Source organism: Tachypleus tridentatus, chromosome 9 (assembly GCF_004210375.1).
Source record: "Tachypleus tridentatus isolate NWPU-2018 chromosome 9, ASM421037v1, whole genome shotgun sequence".
NCBI lineage: Eukaryota > Metazoa > Arthropoda > Merostomata > Xiphosura > Limulidae > Tachypleus > Tachypleus tridentatus.
In genome coordinates, this window is record NC_134833.1 from 57,356,698 (window position 1) to 57,381,941 (window position 25,244).

General features: G+C 31.1%; 1 protein-coding gene across 3 annotated transcripts in view; it reads left to right on the top strand.

Moving 5' to 3' along the window:
* Positions 1-250: 250 nt before the first annotated feature.
* LOC143225291 (uncharacterized) overlaps positions 251-25,244 on the top strand; it is a 222,701-nt gene continuing 197,707 nt past the window's right edge. The window contains exon 1 of one of the 3 annotated variants that reach the window (XM_076454431.1): positions 251-522. In XM_076454431.1, coding sequence (XP_076310546.1) covers positions 453-522 — 70 coding nt within the window. In that variant the 5' untranslated portion in view covers positions 251-452. The remainder of the gene's footprint in view (positions 523-25,244) is intronic. The other 2 variants (XM_076454430.1, XM_076454432.1) reach the window with 2 other exon arrangements.

Here is a 25,244-nt window from a genome sequence, read left to right on the forward strand (position 1 = left end):
CATCTCAGTAAAATATAAAAAGTGCTATAGAAATTCAAGATGAAAGATATGTTTAATCAAATAGAACACCACCTAGAGCAAAGAATGTTTTTAATTACAATAAATAGAAATATTTTTCAAGTTTGAAAATGAAACAGATAAAATACGAAACCACTGACGACTGATAAAGAAAAAGTACGTGTAAGTGGCACGTGAAGTACGACGTCACGCCGTTGATCCAAAGCTGCCTTTCTCCCTACACACGTAGTGGACTTACTCCGCTTGCAGAGTTACGCTTAAAGTAAACCCCGAAACCAGCCGCGTGTTCAGAAGGCATACGGACAGGAAAAAGATGACAACTGGTACAGGATATTAGATCAACGAAATTTTAGCGCCAACCGTACGGCATGTTACACTAAACTACAGCTGTGGTTGAAAATAAAATGTAAATCTGCTGGGAAAGTAGAAGCAAAATGAAATGTTTTATCCGGTATCGATCTGGTGTTTTTTGCCTGTGGGCGGCGCTATACCTCCATCTAGTTAGTAAGTATTAATCTAGTTTAAATTTTTGTATCAAAAATTCTGGCACAAGTTCAAATATCAATGCAGGTGAAATAAAAATGGTCAGATACTATTAATGTTTTTTAAGTGAGACACAAGAGAAATTTTGACGGTTAGCTCTAGGGGTCGCTATTTGCACTAGATAAACATCAACCTCTTACATGTCAGCACAGATGACTTATAAGAAAATAAACAGTGATTTTGATAACAGATTTACTGGCAAAATGTATGAGGACCGCGGAATATTTTTAAATATTACTGGTGAGTTTTATGTTACTAAGCAGTGCACCTTTTAAATGATGCTAGCAAGGCTCATGTCATTTAGTACTGGCCTTGTTGGTAATATCTACATGAATAAGAACTGGTCATTTTAAATGATGCTGCTAAGGTTTAAGTTACTAAACTGTGGTCTCTTTAAATGATGCTAGAAAGTTTATACTATTATGTACTGTTCTCCTGTGTGGAAATGCAGAGAATCCTGTTTCACACTAAAATGAGTTGCTGATATATGTTTCTTTCGCGTTGGATGGGTTTACGACTGCGTCGTGAGGGATGTTGGGTGGCCGAGTGATGTGATATAATGCAATATATAATATTAAACAAACATACACAGAATAATACGTTTCTAAAATGCACGAATCTGGCGCGTGATTTCGATTCTTTATCTGTGTTTTGCTGCTAAAATACTAAAGTTAAGAATTATTTCACAAAGAGTAAAGTCGTTAGACTTCTGGCATAAGTGTAAAATAAAGTATGTGAATACTGGATTTTCACAAAATAAGAGACGAAGTCGCCTTTAAACCTATTTGTACATGTCAGAAGCGAGTCACGTATTTGTACGTGAGATAGGGCAGTAATAATCACGATAGAATAATATACGTAATTGTATGCAACGTCACTGATTAGCTAATTGCACTTTTAATGTATCCTGGGGTTAGGATACGGAGTGTAAAATATTTAGATTAACTGATTTCTCATGCTCCTACATATCAACTCATCTCTACAATATGCCTGTGTGTAATATAATCTTGTACGTAGAACAAGTTCTGTCATATATTTCAAGCACAACTAACATGAATGCTGCATATATTTCAGCCAAACAAGGCGGTTAATAATTTACCTAAATACCACGTAGTGAAAAGCACCAATCAATAAATAAACAAAGTATACTCTTTTTATGATATTAGCTTTTATTATTTAATCACATGGAATTGCATAGAGAACGGGTATCGTTATTTTATAGGTTTGTAATAGGAATCCGCAACGGAAATAAGAAACATTTGCGTGGGACGTTTTTCCCCCTTCGGACTTTAGAAGTTTTTATTAGCACATAAACGGAATAATCAAGTTACTACATGCTGTTATGGCGAATGTCTTTCGAAATAATTTGTTCTGGTGTGTAATTATGTATTGGAAGTCATAACGTCGTTGAATTAACTAAGATATTCGATTCGGTTTAAATGCTAGATTTGTTCTTAAATATTATTTATTTTCCAATTTCACCACCACTGTTAGCAATTTTATCTCGAGGAAAACGGTAAACCAATTCTTTCGTCTCATATTTTTTAGTGTAGAACCAGCCGACTTTCCATTGTTAATTAAAGCAGAATTATAAATATTCTCTTACAACTGTCCAGTGACGTTATATCATATAAAAACATTAGTATTTGTACAACTGCTGATAAGTTTCTAGTGACATTACATCATATAAAAACGACATTAGTATTAATACAATGCTGACAGGTGTCCAGTGACATCACATTATATAAAAAACGACATTAATATTGGTACAACTGCTGACAAGTGTCCAGTCATATTATATCATATTCTTTCACTAAAAAGCCTTTCGTTATTAAAGTAATTTTTCATTCAGACTAAATCTGATTCCCTTCAAAATCCCTAACGATGAACCTGGAGTAGTGATATCTTTTAAATCCTACTATTTAACCATCTTGTACGACATGCTTATCATAATGTTCGTCTTCGTTGATCAGTTTTCATTACATACAATTTATGCCGTAGTTGTATTTCGTTCCGTTCTTCTAGCTGCCCGAATCTTTTCCTTTTTTCAATCCTGTTCTTTTTCATTGTTCTTCTTTCCGGATATTTTTCAATTAATCACAAATTATTCGAGTTGAATTATTGTAGTTTTTCGAACATATTTTTTAACTTAGAATAATTTCAAAATAACTGACTGTTTTCCCAACTTTTGTCTCTGTTTCTCAACTTAGATTTTTCCCATCACCTCTCCATGTTCTTTATCTTTTGTCTACATAATTGCTAATCAGTACTCGTTTTACTGAAAGTTAAATTGAAAGAATAACTTCAAGATATGTGTCATTTATAACAAAAGCGAGGTTATGATTGTTTTAAATTGTCCGAAAGAAAAATCTTTAGGCTTATAAGAGTAAACTCAGCGAGTTCGATTTATATTCCTCGTAGAACTAAATGTATTTATCATTCACTTTTCTATAAATTTCCATGCAGTTGGCAGTAAGATTTGGTTTATGAACGCATCTTAGGTTTAATGGTTAGTAAAGAATAAATAACTGAAGTATAATTTTTCTATATAGACCAGCTTACTGTATTGTTGTTTTCTAAAACTCGTTACCAGCTAAATAAAATCAATAATAAGTTGGTTTTCAAAAGAATGGTTCATGCACTTTTTATTCAAACATTCACGTTTACAATTTTCATAAATGGAATGACTATTCTACAGTTAGTTAAATGGGTCAGGTTTTTTTTTTTTTTCGTTTAAAGGTTTAAGATTTTAGGTGTCCCTTATTTACTGTATTAAAGTTGTAAGAGCTTAGGTGTTTTCAAAATACAGTATTGAAGTTATAAGAACTTAGTTTTTCATATTATACTGACACTGAATTTCTAGTAATTCTATTTCCTCCATTTGCTGCTGTTGAAGTAGTAATATAATACAAAATAGATTACGTTGCATTATAATTCATAGCATAACCAGCTAAGGATAACAACTTCGATAACATTTCATGACTTAAACTCTTTAATTTCTGAACTATAGTAATCCATTCTACGAATAACTAAGGGTTACAGATTCGATAAACTATTGTGTTCTAAACATTTAATCCATGAATTATAGTAATCTATATTCTGAATAACAAAAGCTAACAGCTTTGCTAAACTATCGTGGTTTATACCTTTAATCCGTGGATTATATAATCCACGCCCTGAGTAACTAAGGTAAACAAATTCGATAAACTATTGTGGTATGAAACCTTTAATCTCTGCATTATATTAATCTCAACCCTAAATAGCTGAGGATAACTTTCACGTTTCAACTGTTTAATCCACCTTTAAAGAAAAATTCATTCCTACAAATGACAAATCTTTAGAGAAATTGACGTAATGAACATATTTTCAAAATATGATGTCATAGTTTACACTTCTATTTGATATAATGTTATAGTTCCCATTTCTATTAGTTTGATATGATATTATAGTTCCAACTTCTGTTTGATATGACATTATAGTTCAAACTTCTAGTTGATATGATATTATACTTCAAACTTTTATTTATTTAACAAATCATGTTTAATGACAAAAACATTTAAATGCAACAAACAAATATCTAGTAATATAATTTATTCATTTCTACATTTCAACTATTGTACTACTTTAATTGTTTAACAATCTTCTGAGAAGAGTTGACGAACAACCAGATTTGTTGAAGGATAACTTTGTGTTCATCTTTATAATGATTATACATATTTCAGCAAATATTAACAATTTGTTGCATACCACATTATTTGTATTTTGACTGTTTATAGCCCTATGCATTGAAAATTTCCTTTGGAAAAACAAGCTACAGAGGACTATATTTTTGTATCTCATGTTAAAAGGTGTTGAAAACAACGATCTTTACAGAGGAAGATATTGATGTTCCTACTTTACAATAAGAAGACTTTCATATTAATAAAAGTAGAACTGATGTTTTAAACTTAAAACCAACATTGGCTAAACACTCACAGTATTCAGGTTAAGCTGTCCCTACTTTTCAACTGTTGAAAACAGAAGACAGTAAGCTAGCATTACCGCCGCTACATGGGCTTTGTCTGACTTTTTTAAATAAAATCATAAGATTAACTGTATCTTTCATAACAAATCCACAACTGAACAAGCGAATCATATTCAGCAACATTGCATCTCGAACCTTGAACTATATTTCTATATTCGCCCTGTGCGTTAATCTCTATGCTACGTCCAGCTCTTAGAAAACGAGAATATAATATATTTCGGTATCAGGATGTATTTATCAGTTCGAATCTATGTTCCTTCTACTTTAATCTTAAATAACTTTCTAAAAAAACTACAGATATATCAAAGAAAAAAATATCGTTAAACACAGTCTTAAAATACGAAAATAAAATAAACTTGGAAGTCTTACATTGTTGCGGTTTAAGATAATTCTAGAACTACAAACCTAGTAAGGCTAAACATGTTAGTCAGTATTTATCAGATAAGTTTTAAAAGAAATAGTCCTTGAAAACGTTTAAGAGTTTGCATGAAATAATACACTCATATCTTCACCCTTTTGCATAGTGATGATCGTGAATTAAGGCTTAAATTCCGTTTCACTGTTAACGGTGTTGTACAAATTAGTGATTTTCATGGATTTTATTACAATATATAAAATATCTGGTTATTCCGCTTAGATGAGTTCTCTAACGCTCATAAAATTAAATCTTATGCCATCTGGTCTAAGTGTACCATTCCAAAGAGATTTAGTACCTTATTCAAATTTATTTTAGAGGATCACCAAGTCGTTAAAGACTGTGTCACCACAACCTAACCAGTTCTTTTTGATAACCATGCACCTTGACAATAAACTTACAGCGTAATTCTCGATGCACCTTGACAATAAACTTACAGCGTAATTCTCGTTGTAAACGGCTCTTCGTATATTCTATCGTTTCCCAAGCGCACATCTCATTTCTGCTGATTTCCATAATCAATCCAACAAGGACAACTGTTCCTCAGTGCCCATTTCAACTGTGCGATCACATAGAAATCTTTAGGTTTAACGTTTGTGAGTATCTGTTTCATTTCACAATTGCCTGAGGTATACGACAATTGAACAAATACTTCGTAGAAACAGTTTACGTTCACTTGACTTGTGTTGCTTTTTTAAAAAAAAAGATACTTCTTGGATATGCTACGTATTGTTACCTGAAACAAATACACGAGATTCTAACACAAAACTTCATGATGAGTGCTACTTACATGTTACAGAACAATGGACTTTACTTATTACATGTAGAATACAAGTTTGTTACCATCTTTTTTTACATGGTTCTATTGGCTAAAGCTGATCCAATAGATACAAGAAATAATTCAATTCTAAATCCTCGATCTGGAAACATCATTCTAATTTGAGCGTATAAATACTTGAACTCAAAATATACCCGTTAAAAATGACCATTTCTAGATGAAATAACACAGTGTTATTATATAATTAGTATTCTTACGGTTTTATAATTCTGTATTTTCAGTCATGCCACATGTCTCTTACTATATAATTAACCTTGTTACGGTTTTATAATTTTAATTTCTCAATAATACCACAAGACTGTGTTATTATGTAATTAGCTTTCTTACGATTTCATAATTCTGAATGCTCAATGATACCACGTGACTGTTTCATTATATAATTAGCCTTCTTAGGGATTTATAATTATGAATCCTCCTTCATCCCACATGAATGTGTATTTATATTATTAGTCTTCTTATAATTTTATAATTCTGAGTCGTTAGTCGTACCTCAAGACTGCGTTATTATATAATTATCCTTCTTACGGTGTTAGAATTCTGAATTATTCTGCAAGGGCGTAGTATTATATAATTAACCTGCTTACGGTCTTATAATTTTGAATCCTCAATAATTCCACAAGACTGTCTTATTATGTAATTCTTCTTCTTATAGTTTTATAAGTTTAATCCTTTGTCATACCACAAGACTGTATTATAATATAATTAGCCAACTTACGGTTTTATAATTCTGAATGTTCAGTAACACCAAATGACTGTGTTATTACACAATTACCATTTTTACAGTTTTATAATCTGATTCTTCAGTCATACCACATAAATGGATGTTTATATAGTTCGTTTCCTCAGGGTTTTATAATTCTGAAACCACAGTAATTTTTTATACAATTACCCTTGTTACGGTTTTATAATTCTGAAACTTCAGTCATACCAGATGACTATGTTATTATATAATTAGCCTTATTACGGTTTTCTAATTGTCACTCATACCACAAGACTGTGTTATTATACAATTATCCTTCTGATTTTATAATTCTGAATCATCAGTCATACCATATGACTGTGTTATTATGTAATTAGCCTTCTTACGGTTTTATAATTCTGAAATCTCAGTAATACCCCAAGACTGTGGTATTATATACTTAGCCTTCTTAAGGATTTATAATTTTGAATCCTCCTTTATGCCACATGAAAATGTTTTTATATAATTAGCCTTTTTAAGGTTTAATAATTCTCAATCCTAAGTCATACCACATGAATGTGTTATTATATAACTAGCCTTCTTACGGTTATATAATCTATATCTTTACTCATACCACAAGACTGTGTTATTATATAATCAGTCTTCTTGCGATGTTATAATTTTGAATTCTCAATAATACCACAAGACTGTGTTACTATGTAATTATTATTCTTATAGTTTTATAATTTTTAATCCTTAGTCATACCACAAGACTGTGTTATTATATAATTAGCCTTTTTAAGGTTTAATAATTCTCAATCATAAGTCATACCACATGAATGGTTTATTATATAATTAGATTTCTGACGGTTTTATAAGCCGAGTCATGAGTTATACCACGTTACTGTGTTATTATATAATTACCTTATAGTTTTATAATTCTCAGTCTTAAATCACACCACATGACTGGGTTGTTACATACTTAGCCTTATTACAGATTTACAATTCTGAATCATCTGTAATACTACAAGACTGTGTTATAAAATTAATCTTCTTGCGATGTTATAATTTTGAATCCTCAATAGTACAACAAAACTGTGTTACTGTAAAAATATTCTTCTTATAGTTTTGTAATTTTTAATCCTTAGTCATGCCACAAGACTTTCTTGTAATATAATTAGTCTCCTTACGGTTTTATAATTCTGAATCCTCAGTCATACCATGTGTCTGATTTATTACATAATTAGCTTTCTTACGGTTTTGTAATCTGAATCTTCTGTCATACCGTATTTCTGTGTCATTATATAATTAGCCTTTTCACTCTATCATAATCTCAATATTTAGTCATATCACATGACTGGGTTGTTATATAATTCGCTATTTCAGAGCTTTATAATTTTGAAACCTCAGTAATACCACGTGACTGTTATCATATAATTGCATTCTTATGGTTTTATAATTATTAATCTTCGGTAGTATTATATAACTGTGTCATAATATAATTAGCCTTCTTACGGTTTTATAATTCTGAATCCTAAGTCATACCACATGACTCTGTTATTATATAATTATTGTTCTTTTAGTTTTATAATTCTCAATCGTCAATTATACCTCAAGACTGTGTTATTATATAATTATCTTTTTTAAGGGTTTATAATTATGAATCCTCAGTCATACCACATGACTGTTATTACATAATTAGCCTTCATACGGTTTTATTATTCTGAATCTTCAGTCATATCAGATGACTGTGTTATTATATACTTAGCCTTCTTACGGTTTTATAATTTTGAATCCTCACTAATACCACAAAACTGTGTTATTATAGAATAACTTTCTCATGGTTTTATTATTCTGAATTTTCAGCCGTGCCATATAATTATGTTATTATATAATTAGCCTTTTTAAGATTTGATAATTCTTGATTCTCAGTAATGCCAAAAGTTTGCGTTATTATATTATTGTCCTTCTTACGGGTTTATAAAGTTGAACCATGAGTCATTTCACATGTCTGTGTTATTATATAATAAGCCTTGTTATTGTTTTATAATTATGAATCCTCAGTCATACCACAAGACTGTGTTATTATATAATTAGTTTTCTTACGGTTGTATAATTCTGAATCCTCTGTCATACCATATGATTGTGCTTTTATATAATTAGCCTTCTTACAGGGTTATAATTCTTAATCTTCAGTAATACCAGATGAATATGTTAATATATAATTAGCCTTTTTAAAGTTTTATTATGCTCAATCCCACGTTATACCATATCAATGTGTTACTATATAATTAGCATTCTTACGGATTTATAATTCTAAATTATTAGTCATACCACATGACTGTCTTATAATATAATTAGCCTTCTTACGGTTTTATAATTCTGACTCCTCTGTCATAACACATGAATGTCCTATTATATAACTGGCCTTCTAAGAATTCATAATTATGACATCTCAGTCATGCCATGTGACCGTGATATTATATAATTAGTCTTCTTATAGTTTTAAAGTTATGATTCTTCAGTTACACCTCAAGACTGTGTTATTATATACTTTTTAGAGTTTCATTGTTCTCAGTCCTATGTCATATCACATCACTGTGTCATTATATAATTAGCTTTGTTACGAATTTTATAATTCTGGATCATCAGTTATACCACATGACTGTGTTATTATATAATAAGTCCTCTTACAGTTTTATAATTCTGAATCCTCAGATATCACACATGACTGTGTTATTGTATAGTTAGCCCTCTTAGGATTTTATAATTCTGATTCCTGAGCCATAACACATGACTTATTATTTAATTAACCGTCTTAGGGATTTCTAATTTTGAATTATCAGTCATACTATATGGCTGTGTTATTATATAATTAGCCTTTTAAGATTTTCTGATTCTCAATCCTATGTCCTATGTCATACCAAATGATTGTGTTATTGTATAATTAGTCTTCTCGCGGTTATTGAATTATGAATGATCAATAATACCACATGACTGACTTATTATATAATTAGCCCTCTTACAGTTTTATTATTATGAATCCTCAGTCATAACACATTGCTCTTTATTAAATAATTATCCTTTTTAGGTATTTATAATTCTAAATCCTCAGCCATACCACATGACTTTGTTATTATATTATTGGTCTTTTTATAAATTTATAATTCTAAATCGTAACTCACACCTCAAGACAGTTTTATTATATAATTACCTTTCTTACGGTTTGATCATTCTAAATCAACAATAATACCACAAAACTGTGTTATTACATAATTAGCCTTCTTACGATTTTACAATTCTGTATCTTCAGTCATACCACATAACTGGGCTATTATATAATTAGCCTTCTCGGTGTTTTATAATTCTGAAACCTCAGCCATATCATATGACTGTTTTACTATGTAATTATTTAGCCCTCTTATGGTTGTGATAATCTGAATCTTCAGTCATACCACATAACTGGGTTATTATATAAATAGACTTCTTAGAGTTATATAATTCTCAAATCTCAGCAATGCACAAAACTGTGTTATTATATAATTAGCCTTCTTAAGTTTTTAATTCTGAATCCTCTTTCATACAACATTACTGTTTTGTTATATAATTATTTTTCTAATACTTTTATAAATCTGAATACTCAGTAATCTCGCAAGACTGTTTTATTGTAAAATTATCCTTCTTACGGTTTTATAATTCTTAATCCTCACTAATACCACAGAAGTGTGTTATTATATAATTAGCTTTCTTACGGATTTATAATTCTCAATCCTCAGTGATATCACGTGACTTATTATTATATAATTCCTCTTCTTATAGTTGTATAATTCTTAATAGTCAGTCATGACATATAATTATAATTATATAATTCTCAATCATAGGTTATACTACGTGATTATGTTATCATATAACTAGTTTTTTTAATTGTTTTATAATTCTGAATTTTCAGGCATAACACAAGAGTGTTTTAGTATATAATTATTCTTTTTACGGTTTTACAATTCTTAATCCTTCCTAATACCATATAAGTGTGTTATTATATAATTAGCTTTCTTACGGATTTATAATTCTTAATCCTCAGTGATATCACATGACTGTGTTATTATAGAGTTAGCTTTCTTATGGTTTTATAATTCTGAATTCTCAGGCATACTATATGACTGGTTTATTATATAATTAGATATTTTATGGTTTGATAATCCGAATCATGAGTTATACCACGTAATTGTGTTATTATATAATTACCTTATAGTTTTATAATTCTAAATCTTGAATTACACCACATTCCTGGGTAGTTATATATTTAACGTTCTTACAGATTTACAATTCTGAAACCTCTATAATACCATAAGACAGTATTCTTATAAAAGTAACCTTCTTGCAGTCTTATAATTCTGAATCCTTAATAATACCATAAAGGTGTATTATTATGTAATTAGCTCTCTTACGATTTTATAATTATGAAGCTTCCTTCATCCCACATGAATGTGTATTTATATTATTAGTCTTCTTATAATTTTATAATTCTGAGTCGTCAGTCGTACCTCAAGACTGCGTTATTATATAATTATCCTTCTTACGGTGTTAGAATTCTGAATTCTTCTGCAAGGGCGTAGTATTATATAACTAACCTGCTTACGGTCTTATAATTTTGAATCCTCAATAATACCACAAGACTGTCTTATTATGTAATTCTTCTTCTTATAGTTTTATAATTTTTAATTCTTAGTCATACCACAAGACTGTGTTATAATATAATTAGCTAACTTATGGTTTTATAATTCTGAATACTCAGTCATACCACATAACTCTTATTACATAATTAGCCTTCTTACGATTTTATAATTCTGTATCTTTAGTCATACCACATAAGTGGGTTGTTACATAAATAGCCTCCTTAGGGTTGTATAATTCTCAAACCTCAGTAATGCTACAAACCTGTGTTATTATATAATTAGCTTTCTTAGAGTTTTATAATTCTGAATTCTCAGGAATACATTATGTCTGTGCTATTAAATAACTAGCATTCTTACGGTTTTATAATTCTGAATCATCAGCCATACCATATGACTGTATAATTCTTTAATTAATTAGCCGTCTTACGGTTTTATGATTCTGAATCCTTAATTATACCACGAGATTTTGTTATTATATAATTAGCCTTTTAAGGGATTTATAATTCTGAATCTTCCGTCAAACCACGTGACTTTGTTATATATAATTATCTTTTTTACGGTTTTATAATTTTGAAAACTCACTAATACCACAAGACTGTGTTATTATATAATTAGATTTCTTAGGTTTTATACTTCTGAATTCTCAGTCATACTATACGACTGTGTTATTACATAATTAGCCTTCTTAAGATTTTATAATTCTGAATATTTAGCGATACCACACAACTGGGTTGTTAGATAAATAGCCTTTCTAGGTTTTTTATAATTCTAAAACTTCAGTAATAGCACAAAACTGTGTCAATACATAATTATCCTTCTTACGGTTTCATATTTGAATCCATACTTATACCATAAAACTGTGTCATTATATAATTAGCTTTCTTACTGTTTTATAATTCGTAATCCTAAGTCATACCACGTGACTGGGTTATTATATAATTATTTTTCTTATTGTTTTATGATTCTGAATTTTCAGACATAAGACAAGAGTATTTATTATATAATTATCCTTCTTACGGATTTATAATTCTTAATCCTCAGTGATATCACGTGACTGTGTTATTATATAATTAGCTTTCTTACTGTTTTATAATTCGTAATCCTAAGTCATACCACGTGACTGGGTTATTATATAATTATTTTTCTTATTGTTTTATGATTCTGAATTTTCAGACATAAGACAAGAGTATTTATTATATAATTATCCTTCTTACGGATTTATAATTCTTAATCCTCAGTGATATCACGTGACTGTGTCATTATATAATTAGCTTTCTTACTGTTTTATAATTCGTAATCCTAAGTCATACCACGTGACTGGGTTATTATATAATTATTTTTCTTATTGTTTTATGATTCTGAATTTTCAGACATAAGACAAGAGTATTTATTATATAATTATCCTTCTTACGGATTTATAATTCTTAATCCTCAGTGATATCACGTGACTGTGTTATTATATAATTAGCCCTCTTACGGTTTTATGATTTGAAACTTCTGTCACACCACATATATGTGTTATTATACATTTATCCTTCTTACGGTTTTATAATGTGATTCTTCACTCATACCACATGACTGAGTTGTTATATTCTTAGCCTTTTCAAGGTTTTATTATTCTCAATCCTAAGTCATACCAAATGACTGTGTTAATATACAATCAGTATTCTTACGGTATTATAATTCTAAATCATCAATTATATCAAACGAATGTGTTATTATATAATTAGCTCTCTTACGGATTTATAATTCTGAATTCTCAGTCATAAGATTTCACTGCGTTATTATATAATTATCTTCTTACGGTTTTATAATTCTGAATCTTTATTCATACAACTTGATAGTGTGATTATATAATTGGCTCTCTTACGGTTTTATAATTCTGAATCATCAATTATACCAAACGAATGTGTTATTATATAATTAGCTCTCTTACGGTTTTATAATTCTGAAGCTTTAGTCTTATGAAATGACTGTGTTATTATATAATTATCCTTCCCACGGTTTTACAATTCTTAATCCTGAGTCATACCACTTGACTGTGTTATTATATAATTTGCTCTCTTTCGGCTTTATAATTCTGTATCCTCAGTCATATCACATGACTGAGTTATTATATTATTAGCCTTCTTTCTGTTTTATAATTCTGACTCCTCTGTCCAACCACATGACTTATTAAATAATTAGCCTTTTTTATTTTCATTGATTGGGTTATCTTGCTCTTTCTGATAATTTTACTTGTAATACCAATAATATAAGCTAATCTTTATAGTAAAAATATTATGATATAAAATTAAATATGGTAACGACATGTATAATAAACATTCTAATAAATGATGCTAATGAAAGAATTAATAGAGATGAAGCAGCTGACCTCTGTAACAAGGTCTGTAGGATTTTCTGTAATTATCTCTGATACAGAGTATAATACTATTGCACTTAGTGATGTCTCAACATTGTTAAACCGTCGAAAACAACAAATTTTAGAAACACGACCTCAAACGTGCATAAGGGATGAAGTGCTATGAACCCGTTGCCAGTTGTTTTAAACATAAACATCTCTATCAAATCATTGTTCCACTAGTATGATTGTTTTAAGTGTAAACCAGTATCAACTCGTTGTTCCGATAGAATCATTATTTTAATCGTAAAACAGTATCAGTTTGTTGGTCCAACAGAATGATTATTTTAAACACAAACCACTGTGAATTCGTTGTACACAGATTACGAGTTAGGACGTATTGTTGGAACAAAACTGTACAGATACCATCAGTAAGAATGTATTAACAAAACTATAAAAAAGATGTGTGTTCTAAGAATCATGAACAAAACTGCACAGTTAATTCCAGTAGGAATGTCTGCTGTTACAATTACCTGCTATTCACTACAGAAGTTATCAATAAGGATATATAATACATATGTTTAAAAGGGTACCTACAGGAATGTACAGACATTATCGGCGATGAAAAATAAATGTCACCAATAAGGATATATAATACACACGTATGAACGTTGTCTACAAGAATGTACAGAGGTTATCAGTAATGATGTATACATGTCACTAATAAAGATATATAATACATACGTATAAATGTTGTTTACACTATTGTTCGGCGATTATCAGTTATGATGCATAATAGATTATCTCAGTATAATTGTAAGCGATAAAGAGTGATAATAGTAGGTTCTAGGGTCAGTTGCAGTGAATGCAAACGGTTATTTAAACCGTAGTGTGTAGTGGAGATTGAGATGTCTGTAATACAATGGCAGGATACAGTAGGTATTATTAATTGGTTTATGTAGATCCTAATAGCGATCACATGATTTGTAATGACGTACAGCCTCGTGCTCATCCACCGCTTAACGACATAGGAATACAAAGTAGTATTAAACATATTGCCTCTATAACTAATTTCGCTACTAAAATGGGTTTAATAGTTTACGTTTAAGCAAATATCAACCGTCCAGAGCCCACTGAAACCAGTGGTATTCGTTTATATAGAACATGAAATTTTGAAATTGCCATTTATTTCATTCCATGCTCTAACATTATGGGTCCGTATAGTGAATGTATAATATCGAGTCATGTGGTGTGTTTGCTTGTTACAGCACTCAAGTGAAAACTGACATTAAACAAAACAAGAAAGTAGATGAAATTACTCATATTATTTTTTTTTAAATAGCTTGTTCTAAGCGCAATCGAATATTTGTTTTATGTACTGAGAGGATTCGAACTCTGGATTTTAGCTTCTTATGGATCGTGAACTCTCCATTGGCCAAGTAAAAGATTAATTTCAGTGTATTTTCTGCTATATCAATTGATAAAAATGTCAAATTCCATACATCGTCATTTTTCATTTCATTTCTTGTGCTTTCAGATTCAAATATAATCATAAATAAATCATCAATCGACTTTGAAAATAATACTCAGAACCACGTATATCATACTAAACAAGAATAATATTACCAGATAATTTAATGCCTAGAAGTTAAAGCTGTAAGTCAATTATATTTGATTGTGTGACATTTTTAATCACTATTTGAAAAATAAAAGTCTTGCATATTAATAACAAAACACATTTCAAATCCCTAGTTTTATGTTTGCTTGTTTTGAATATTCACACAAAGCTATAACAGACCTGTCAGCTAGCCAACGGCACTCGCCGCTTACTCTTGAGTCAGTCTAATCAAATATTAAGATTTGACAGTTACTCTTATAGCGCATCTATAATCCAAAAGTGCGGAGCACAATTGTATGACAACAGAAGACAATCAGTGAACTTTTGGGTTCACAGTATGACACTAGGATATATCCGTACCTATGTGGACTATAAATTAGTGTTAATATTTTACTAGTATGGGATAGATTGATATACACAAATCATAGTGTAGTTGCGTACATGACATCAAACGACTAGTTTTCCTCATCACGACAGGTGTTTTAATATTTTTGTTCCAATATTTCACAGAGCGGATTTTATTTCATTTTGTCAAGAAATTCAGGACTCTCAACAGTTAATGTGCACTTGATATTAATTTACTTCTCAAAATCACGGGAGGGGGCGCCACAATGTATCCCAAAAGTGATTATTTTGATCAAAACAGTTGATCTGGTGTAAATTGTGCCTTGGTCAACCTCCCATGTTGGTTAATCGTTCAAAAATTTCGAAAAGCTATCAGCAAGACTGAGGTCCTTTCTGTTGTTGTTTTTGTATTTAGGTTCTTGTATGGTACAATATGTTCAGTACACACCAGCACTTAAAACGCTGTTAAGAGAAATAAAATATCATAGTGTGGAATATTATTGTTGTAATGATTTCGTTCATCGAATTTTCATGAATATTTTTGCTTCTTTGCACGATATTTCCCAATATTTTTCGTTGATTACTTCTATGCGCTTTTTAATGTTGTTCACAAAAATCTGGTGGAGACAGTTGTTGGTGATCTGTTGTTGTAATTCATGTGGTTACGAAGGGATATTGTTTTCAAGACAGATTGTGATATGGGTTACGAACAAATGACGTTTCCGATCTAGCCGTTAGAAAGACAATTGTCCACGCCGTAGGGTGATCAGCTGGTAGTCCAATAACTGAGGTTCAATAAATGGTTCATGGTCTGTTAGCGAGGCTATGATTAACCTTCCTGTCATGCAGAAAGACTTGTAACATGTCGCTAGGCAAAGAAAAGTGAAAACCAAAACCCAGTAACCATTGGGATGGCCAAACTATTTTGAAGAGCACTTCAGGGCAAATAAAAACAAACTACTTCATATTCTTTGTGTTGGTGTTACAGGTGAAAAACAGGTTTTACAACAATGTAGTGTGGGAAAAAAACACACAAAAAACACGAAAAAAACAACAACATTAGCCTCTTTAACAAGAAAAAAATCGAAATATTTCGAGCTGTGGCTAAATAATAACAGATTAAATTTCAGTATTGGTTCTTTTGAGATCATAAACGGTTAACTGTTTTATACGCACGAGCGTTAAGGGGCGTGGCTTTCCTAACATCTACTTTGTTAAAAATGACCTTATGGTTTTTCTTATCACCGCGTAATAATTTCTTGAAAATAAGGTAATGAAGGTAGGCACGCTAAAGAATAAAACTTACTATATGCATAATAAATATATTAAATCGAAATTGGACGGTCATATGGGCGTAACGTTTATTTTCTAGGCTTTAAAACTTGTCTTCCCATAAAGAATTTTTATTTAGCATGTACGTGATTATTAAAACTCATTTGACAAAATTAATTTGTCCAGCGTAATTTAAGAAAGACTGAGGAGTCACGTGGTTAAACATTCAGGTGTGGACGTTGTGTAGTCAAATAACAATAGAGGTAGTTGACGTTTCTAAGAGTTCCTAAATATCACGTCGCTTCAAGCGTCAGTAAACATGTCAGATTGTATGTTACTTATTTACATGCAGAAGTTTGGATTGTCGTGAAACCAAAAGACTGGAAAACATAAATGTTAGTCGTCAGTTAATTTATTTTTCTTCTTCTATTCTTTTACAATTACTCTAAGTGGTTCTGTTAATAATATTAAGTTTATTAGATTAATGTAACTCCGCCTTTCTAAGGCATGATATGCTACTTAATTACTAGAGCCATTTAAGTTTTTTTTACTACCCTGTTCTCTAGAGAGCAGTACTTTATTAAGGATACAAGAACACTGAATGGTATTTAACGCAATAAAACACCTTAAAACGTCCATTCTTAAATTTGATAAGTTGACGTAACTTAAAAGAGTGACCATTCACGTTATAACATACGGTAGAATACTTGTAACTGATTCGATTAAAAAATATATTAGTGTATTGTCATTGACTGAACGACCGCGAATCGCTAAAAGAAACACTAACTTACGCGTCTATGACACTAGTAAGTTAAAAGTTTGTTTATAACTTTTATATTGGTAGTTGCAAAATGGCTGACACTGACCTAATATAAACATTAATTTTCTTCATTTATATCAAAATAAACAGATCACGAAAATTTTAATAATTAGTATTTAATCTATTAATGTTACTTCTACAAGAAATTCTCTGAATAGCAACAAAATGTTTCAAGCCAAAGTTACACAAACGTAAGACAGTCTTGTCTTGAAATCAAATAGACTGGTTCTCAGACAAATATCTATTGAATGACAAAAAATGTAATACGATGCATTGAAGCTTAATTTTTAAACAGCAAGTAGAATGAATCTAGTACCAAGTCGTGAGAATATTAATTATAAAGTATTCTAGATCTTAGAAATAAGGAGATTGACTATCACTTATGATGTAATACTAATTCGTGTTGATGTTACTTATAATATATTCTTTGAAACGATACTACTGGATATCAAGGGTGTGGATGGTACATATAATATATTCTGTTATCTGAAACGACACTCCTGGATATCAGTCGTGAGGATGTTACTCATTATATATTATGTTATTTTTTTCTGAAAATATAAACTATTTTATATTTTGTATGTGAAATATAAAATTGAGAGTAAAGGTTTAATTTATTGAACTGAACATGGAAGAAGTTAAACATTTGGATTGAACAGCAAGTTCATAAATCCTTCTGCATTCTTTTCGTTTGAAACCATCACGTGTTGCTGGCACACCAGAAAACTATATTTCCAATCGTTCGCTGCGTAAGATCTTTTTATAGGACTTGTAACTGCTTCTTGATGGATGTGTGTCTATTATCCTACGTTCTTCTTTGAAACAGAGTAATGAATTGTAACACGAACAGTTAGAAAATTAAGAGTTGAACTTTATTCTTATATCTTGACATTTTCCCCTAGCGGCTCTTCATCTTCTCACTTAACTAAGTCTCAACACTCCGAAGAAAAAGTAGTGTTATTCTGCAGAAGTATTAATTCAAACCAGATATTGTTTTCTGCTATCTTTGTTTTGTAATCACGTGTGTAAATGAACAAAAGTTTTGAGTTGGATGGAAACATGAAATATTTAAAGACATAATATAGAACGCGAAATGTTTAAAAGAAACGCAAAATTAGGCGTTATATAAAAATAAGGATCCGCGAATAGATGAAGGAACTAAATATATAGATCATGTAATTTCTCCTCTCAGACTAGCAATAAATAAATGAGCAGTTAACGAATGAAGCAATTCATTGTTGTTTTTCATTAAAGACATAAACGTAAGAAATAATGTCATAAGGGAATTATAGCAACTTTCATGTTTGAAATTTGAGTTTGTTTAATATTTTAGACACAGTTTACTTTTCAGCGTTGTTTTAAAGGTTATAGAGTTAACCCTAAAAAACAAAATGGCAAGTTAATTTTTATAATCTTATCCTTTGGTTATTAAATACTATCATCCATATGTAAAATTATTCATAACTTTAAGAACAGAAACTTGTCAGTAAATGAGCTGTAATTTTTAATGTAATCTTGTCTAGCGTGTGTTCATGCGTTTAGATGTTTACATGGAAACCCTGTTTCTGTGGCCCTGATATTAAAAGTCTGTGTTGTTGATATAGATTGTTTCCTTGGGGAAATTTCTTCATGATTTTTTTCTTTTTATCTCGTGATTGTTGTATCTTGTGTAAATGTAACTCACACACTTGTAGACTTCAGGGAAGGTAGTGCTTTCCAGTTTAGCTACTTCTATTCCGATAAACTTGCGGGCTTATACCGCTAAAAACTGAGGTTTGATACCGCGTTTTACGTTAAACAGAACAATGTGATTTATCAATATAATTAATGTCAAAAGGTTAAGTATTGTTAACTCGATAACCAAAGAAAATGTTGTGGCTCTTGTAGCTCTGGAAATTAGAATGTATAATATTACGTTAGCTTCACATTCACGTATTTTATTAATCACCAGGAGGCGCTTTACGTTGTGACATAATACAGCTAAATATTTTACTCAACGCTCTATATGCTGCTGTATGATAGGTGTTGCCCTCTATAATTAATGGAGATCCCAAAAGCAGGGTACAAGTCATAGCTTTTGAAACGTAGGAAACGTTTAATTTACTTTGTTTCAAATATAGTGCAGGCCTGACTGACTGTATAGAATGAAGCCACGTGTAATAAGGTTCTTAGACATAAATTCGGGTCGAAAGTTACACTGATGATAATTAAGTCATGCATAAAGTCTTACAGGTGCGTAGTGTCGATCAATGTCAGAACATTAGCATATATTCTCTATTACTGAATGTGCACATTCGAATCAATACTGTGAGCTAGCACCAGATCTTACCAACCAGGTCACTTTCCAATGGAGATATTGCACACTCAGAAAAACCTGCTCGTGTGACTGTCGAAACTTGCTATCCAAGCAGGGCGGGTTTAATGTAGATACATGCGTTATTTCTGCTTGTTCTCTATTATAAGCGTGTCGTTTACAGTGCTGAAGCAAGTAACCCTTTGAGAAATGGGAAATGACAAGCAATTAGGTTATTGAAGAATTTTCTTTTCATACAAAGCGTGTTCTTTGTCCGTAAGGAAGAACAAATCTTTTCTGCGTGTTTTCCAGAAACATAAAAAAAATGGCTCCGTTCTTTGTCGTCGTTATCTTAGTATACATCCACGTAACAGGTTATCTTGGGCGTGCTCTCAGCAAGACCTTCATTGCACGAGATTACATAATACAGAGGCTAATTGCACTAGCCGTCTAGCGCCACCTTTTGCGATAAATACAAAAGTTATTTCCGCTATAAAAAAACAAATCCTGGAATTCACTTAACCATATGGACGAGCGAAATGTGAAGAAATATATTCTGTTTTTGATAATCAGTGTGAAAAAAATAAACGTAAATCAATTTTAAAAAATCATACATTTAGAAATTAGCACGTGCGTTTTTGATAGACATGACTTTTTCGGGAGAGAATAATAATGTCTGAGAAAATTCCTAATATCTAGAGATACGTCTACAGTGAAATATTTGAATGTGCGTAATCTACAAGCAATAAAGAAAAACACCCAAAAATACAGCCACGATAAAATATTTGTATGTGTGTAATCTATAGGTAACAAACAAAAACACCCAAAGATACAGCCACGGTGAAATATTTGTATGTGTGTAATCTATAGATAACAAACAAAAACACCCAAAGATACAGCCACGGTGAAATATTTGTATGTGTGTAATCTATAGGTAACAAACAAAAACACCCAAAGATACAGCCACGGTGAAATATTTGTATGTGTGTAATCTATAGGTAACAAACAAAAACACCCAAAGATACAGCCACGGTGAAATATTTGTATGTGTGTAATCTATAGGTAACAAACAAAAACACCCAAAGATACAGCCACGGTGAAATATTTGTATGTGTGTAATCTATAGGTAACAAACAAAAACACCCAAAGATACAGCCACGGTGAAATATTTGTATGTGTGTAATCTATAGATAACAAACAAAAAAACACAAAGATACAGCTACGATATTAGAGGAAAATCCACAAAACTGTCTCTCAAAACCTGTTGTGTCGAAGTATATCTAACAAATATTTATGGAGATAGTGAGAAAATGTTTAGTGTTACAACTTCTTTCGTTATACGTTCTCACTTTACCATTTTGGAAGTTAAGGGGTTGTAGTTGAGAGAAGTATTCAGCTATTTTACTACTTCGCGACAGAAATAATTCTACTATTTATTAAAAGTGCAGCGTTTTCTTTGACTGGTATCATAGAAGCTGCAACTAACTAAGGTAAAAGTTGGAAGTAAATGTTAAGTTATTATCATAACGTTCAACTCATTTTACTTGTGTAAGAAAGGAAAGTTAATTAGCTGTATTTAGGAAAATAATTTGATTTTCCTATTTTAGAGATGGAATGAAACTTATGTTATTATTTTACTGGTTAACACTATTTCAAGTGTTTCTAGCAACCTGGAATACGTAAGAATTTTTCCATTGTTTGATGAATGTGCAAGTAAATTTAATACTATTGAAATAATTCGTTAATTTCTAGAGTCTGTTTATTTGTTTCGATTAAAGCACAAAGCTACACAATGGGCTATCTGTGCTCTACCCATCACGGGTATTGAAACCCAGATTCTAGCGACGTGAGTCTTAAACATTCCACTATGCCACTGGGTAGTGGTGGATGATTCGACTGTCAATGTAATTCGTAAGTATTAGAAAAAAAAAGAACAGAGCTATATCATTGTACTGTTCATTATTATGAACCGATTCCAGTATTTTCGAGTGATCGGAATTAAAGTGTGGTTTTGAGTTTCAGAAGTGGTAGATCTGATAATGCAGCTCAACGCTGTAGAACTTTTAACGGCGGTGGACATTTGAAATATATTGTTAATCCTTTCGGAGAATAAAACTAAAACTTCTGTTTTGAGAAACTGATAATATTCTAATTGATTTAAACATTGAAATGATTACATTATTTAGGAAAATCGGAAACTATTCTACTGGCTTAGCATTATTGAAATGGTAATTGATTTGAAAGGATGGAACGGTTGCATTAATAGTTCATGTATTTATATCATCCAATAAAGAACCTTGCTGATTTACTTACACTGCTCTATGCTGTGTCGCGTATTTAATCCATTGAGGTATGTAAATAACAAACTCTCTGCTTTCTTAATAGTAGATCAAAAACGATCAATGCATCTTCCTTGGTTAACTTATAGAAACGTATTTTTGTAATTACAGGTTTTGTTTGAAATGGCGCCAGTCAAATTGACTTAAACATAACAGCTTTCCTGTGTTTGTCAGTTTCACTACAAGGTGTGGTGGAGCATGTCATCTATATAGATAAAACAGTTCCCGTAACTGAAAATATATTTGTTTAACGTTATATTCCACTCGTTTGGGCAGCTTACTTTCTGGTTTATGGGCTCATCAGTCTCACCATAAGTAGAGTAGATCATCCCGATAAATAACACAGTTTTTGCAATCTGAAACTATACTTCTATAATCTTATGTTACATTTGTTTTGGAAGCTTAAAACTTTGCCTGTTTCTCTTAATGTAATAGGTTATCCGTTAAATGTCATGCGATCCTAGCGACAGATTATTTAAAACTGATAAAAAGTACATACGCGTTTAGATATTTTTTACAAGTTCAGAAACATAAGATATTGTCAGTTAACATTTCGAAATAAGGTTTTGGTGATACGATATCGAATTAAATGTAATGAAATATTGGTTGAATATATATGTGTATATATTAGTTTGTTATAATTTAAAAAACAAGTCGAAACAAAAATAAATTAAACAAAAAACGCTGCACTAATTGAAAAAATCCCAGGGTACAAACTATAATGAGGGTTTATAAGATGTACCCTAGGTTTTGGAGGTGACTGTTGAAGTAGAACCCATATTATGATGGGGATACACCGTCTATGAGTCTTAACCTCCATTCGTCAGTCTCACATAATAAATAAGAGAGTAGTAATAGATATAAAAATAGAAATTAGGATAGCGAGATGTGGGTCCTCAAACCCACAACGTGTCACATCTACATCTCTCTTCACTATCTGTAGGCAGTTGTGGGAAGGTGGCTGCTCTCCAAAGTAAAGACAGAATTATACTAGTATGAAGCGTCCCGTCCAATTATCTAAACAAACTAGTATAGCTCCCAACCACCACCCATTGTTGTCCCGTAATACATAAATAGTGAATGTTCCAATCTTCCAGTATCGTGTGGATTGTATTATTAACTGAAAATAGTGGTTAGTTAGCAGGATTGCCCTTTGTTTTAGCTGTTTTATATCGTGCCAGTAAAGCTTCAAGTATTTGATGACATGGTGTTTTTAATCACAAGGGCGAAAGAGGAAGGTAAGAACTAATGACACAAGAAAGGCAATCAGTTATTAGTAATTTGCCATCTACGCAGCTACCTTTGACTAAACATAGGAATTGACTCTCATTCTTCTAACACTTCTACAGCTAAGAGCTGAGAACGTATCAGCAGCATTTTGTCATTCGAAACTTAAGTCTTTCCATTAACCACCAAAATTATGTTTTTGTCATATGTCTTCATATATCTCTTTTCCTTTTTAAAATCAATTTAATATTACCCAGGGTTACGTACTTCTTTGTATATAATATTAACTAGTAATTTAAATAGCGGACTTACGCCATTATACAACACATTATAAGTGTTAAACCGTTAATGTCACTCACACATACATTGTACAACCCGTGACAACCATTGCGTGTTAAACTGTTAGAGCTTCCCAAAGTAAGTTTCATTAATTTGAAACAAGAAACTTTATAGTCTCAAACAGATGAATTTAAACTAATTTTTATTTCTTTGCGTCAAGAATATCCTTTGTGACAATTCTTTCTTCTTAAAAATATTAATAAAAACAATAGTTCATATTAGACGATCCATTGCTATCATTCAATTTCCGTCCTCTTACATTTAATTATAATAAATGCGGATCAACAACAGCTATAAATGTGTTCAATTATCTCGTTCCTGACATTCACCAAGAGTAAGTATTCAAACACAAAACAAATTAATACTAATAATAGGAAATTGCTCTCGCTGGTCCCAATTATGTATTTACGAGCAATTAGAGTTATTAAGTATCTAAACTACAACTGTTTTCGTCTTGGAAAGTGTGGAACATTTTCTTTCCATTCAAGTTATTTTCTTATGTTGAACGACTTTCCTATGTATCAGAAACACTGCAGATCTACAAAGCATGTGGATGTTCTAGATAATTATGTTTTGTTATTGAAATAAACGGAGCGAAAAGTTGCTATCGTTTTGAGACGAACAGCCTGACAGTATGACAACGTGATAAACATTAATTTTATTCACTCAAAATGGTAGAAATACGCGATAAATATAAGCTGTAAAAGTGGTATTTAACCATATTCTCTTTCGTTGGAATTACTAAATGAAGAAACTGCTCGTTCTTACAATAAATAATAAACACTTGATTTCATATCCTGTTTCTCACAAAACAAAATTGCTTTGAAGTTAGGAGGTTTTTTTTTCAAACAATAAGATAGTGAATAGTTTGTTTACATAAACATGGAAAGACGTAAGTTAACCCTGTTTACGTTTAACTGATGTCCAATTGATCGGAAAGTCTTTTTAGCTGTTGTTTGACGTGATATGTTTGTTTAATGTTTTCAAATATTATTACGCTAGAATAACAGTATAATATAAAGTGTGTTCTTGACAACTATTGCAACCATGCCACTTCCAATACTCTTTTATACTTACTAGTTTCTTTATTACCGTAGTAAAACAAATAGATGGCTGTAAAATATACGGGTAGTCACATTGATATTTTAATCACAAACAAAGTTACTGTTTTTGTGTTAAAGAGGTGTTTTAATTCTCGAGTGAGTTGGTAAAGTTATAACAACAGTTGGCACATCTCGTGCTAAGAACATTTTTTTCCCCTTTTTCTAAGCAGAGATGGAAACTGATCAGTTAACGCCCCTGTATGAATGTCTCTTTAGAAGTAAATGTACAACTGCAGTGTTTAGCACGAGAGATAGCGTGAGGAAGCGATCACCACTGTCTCAATTCCTTTTTCACTGGGTTAGTCATCAACAAGGTTAGATTTGAGCGGAAGTGTTACTGGTCACCATCACCAT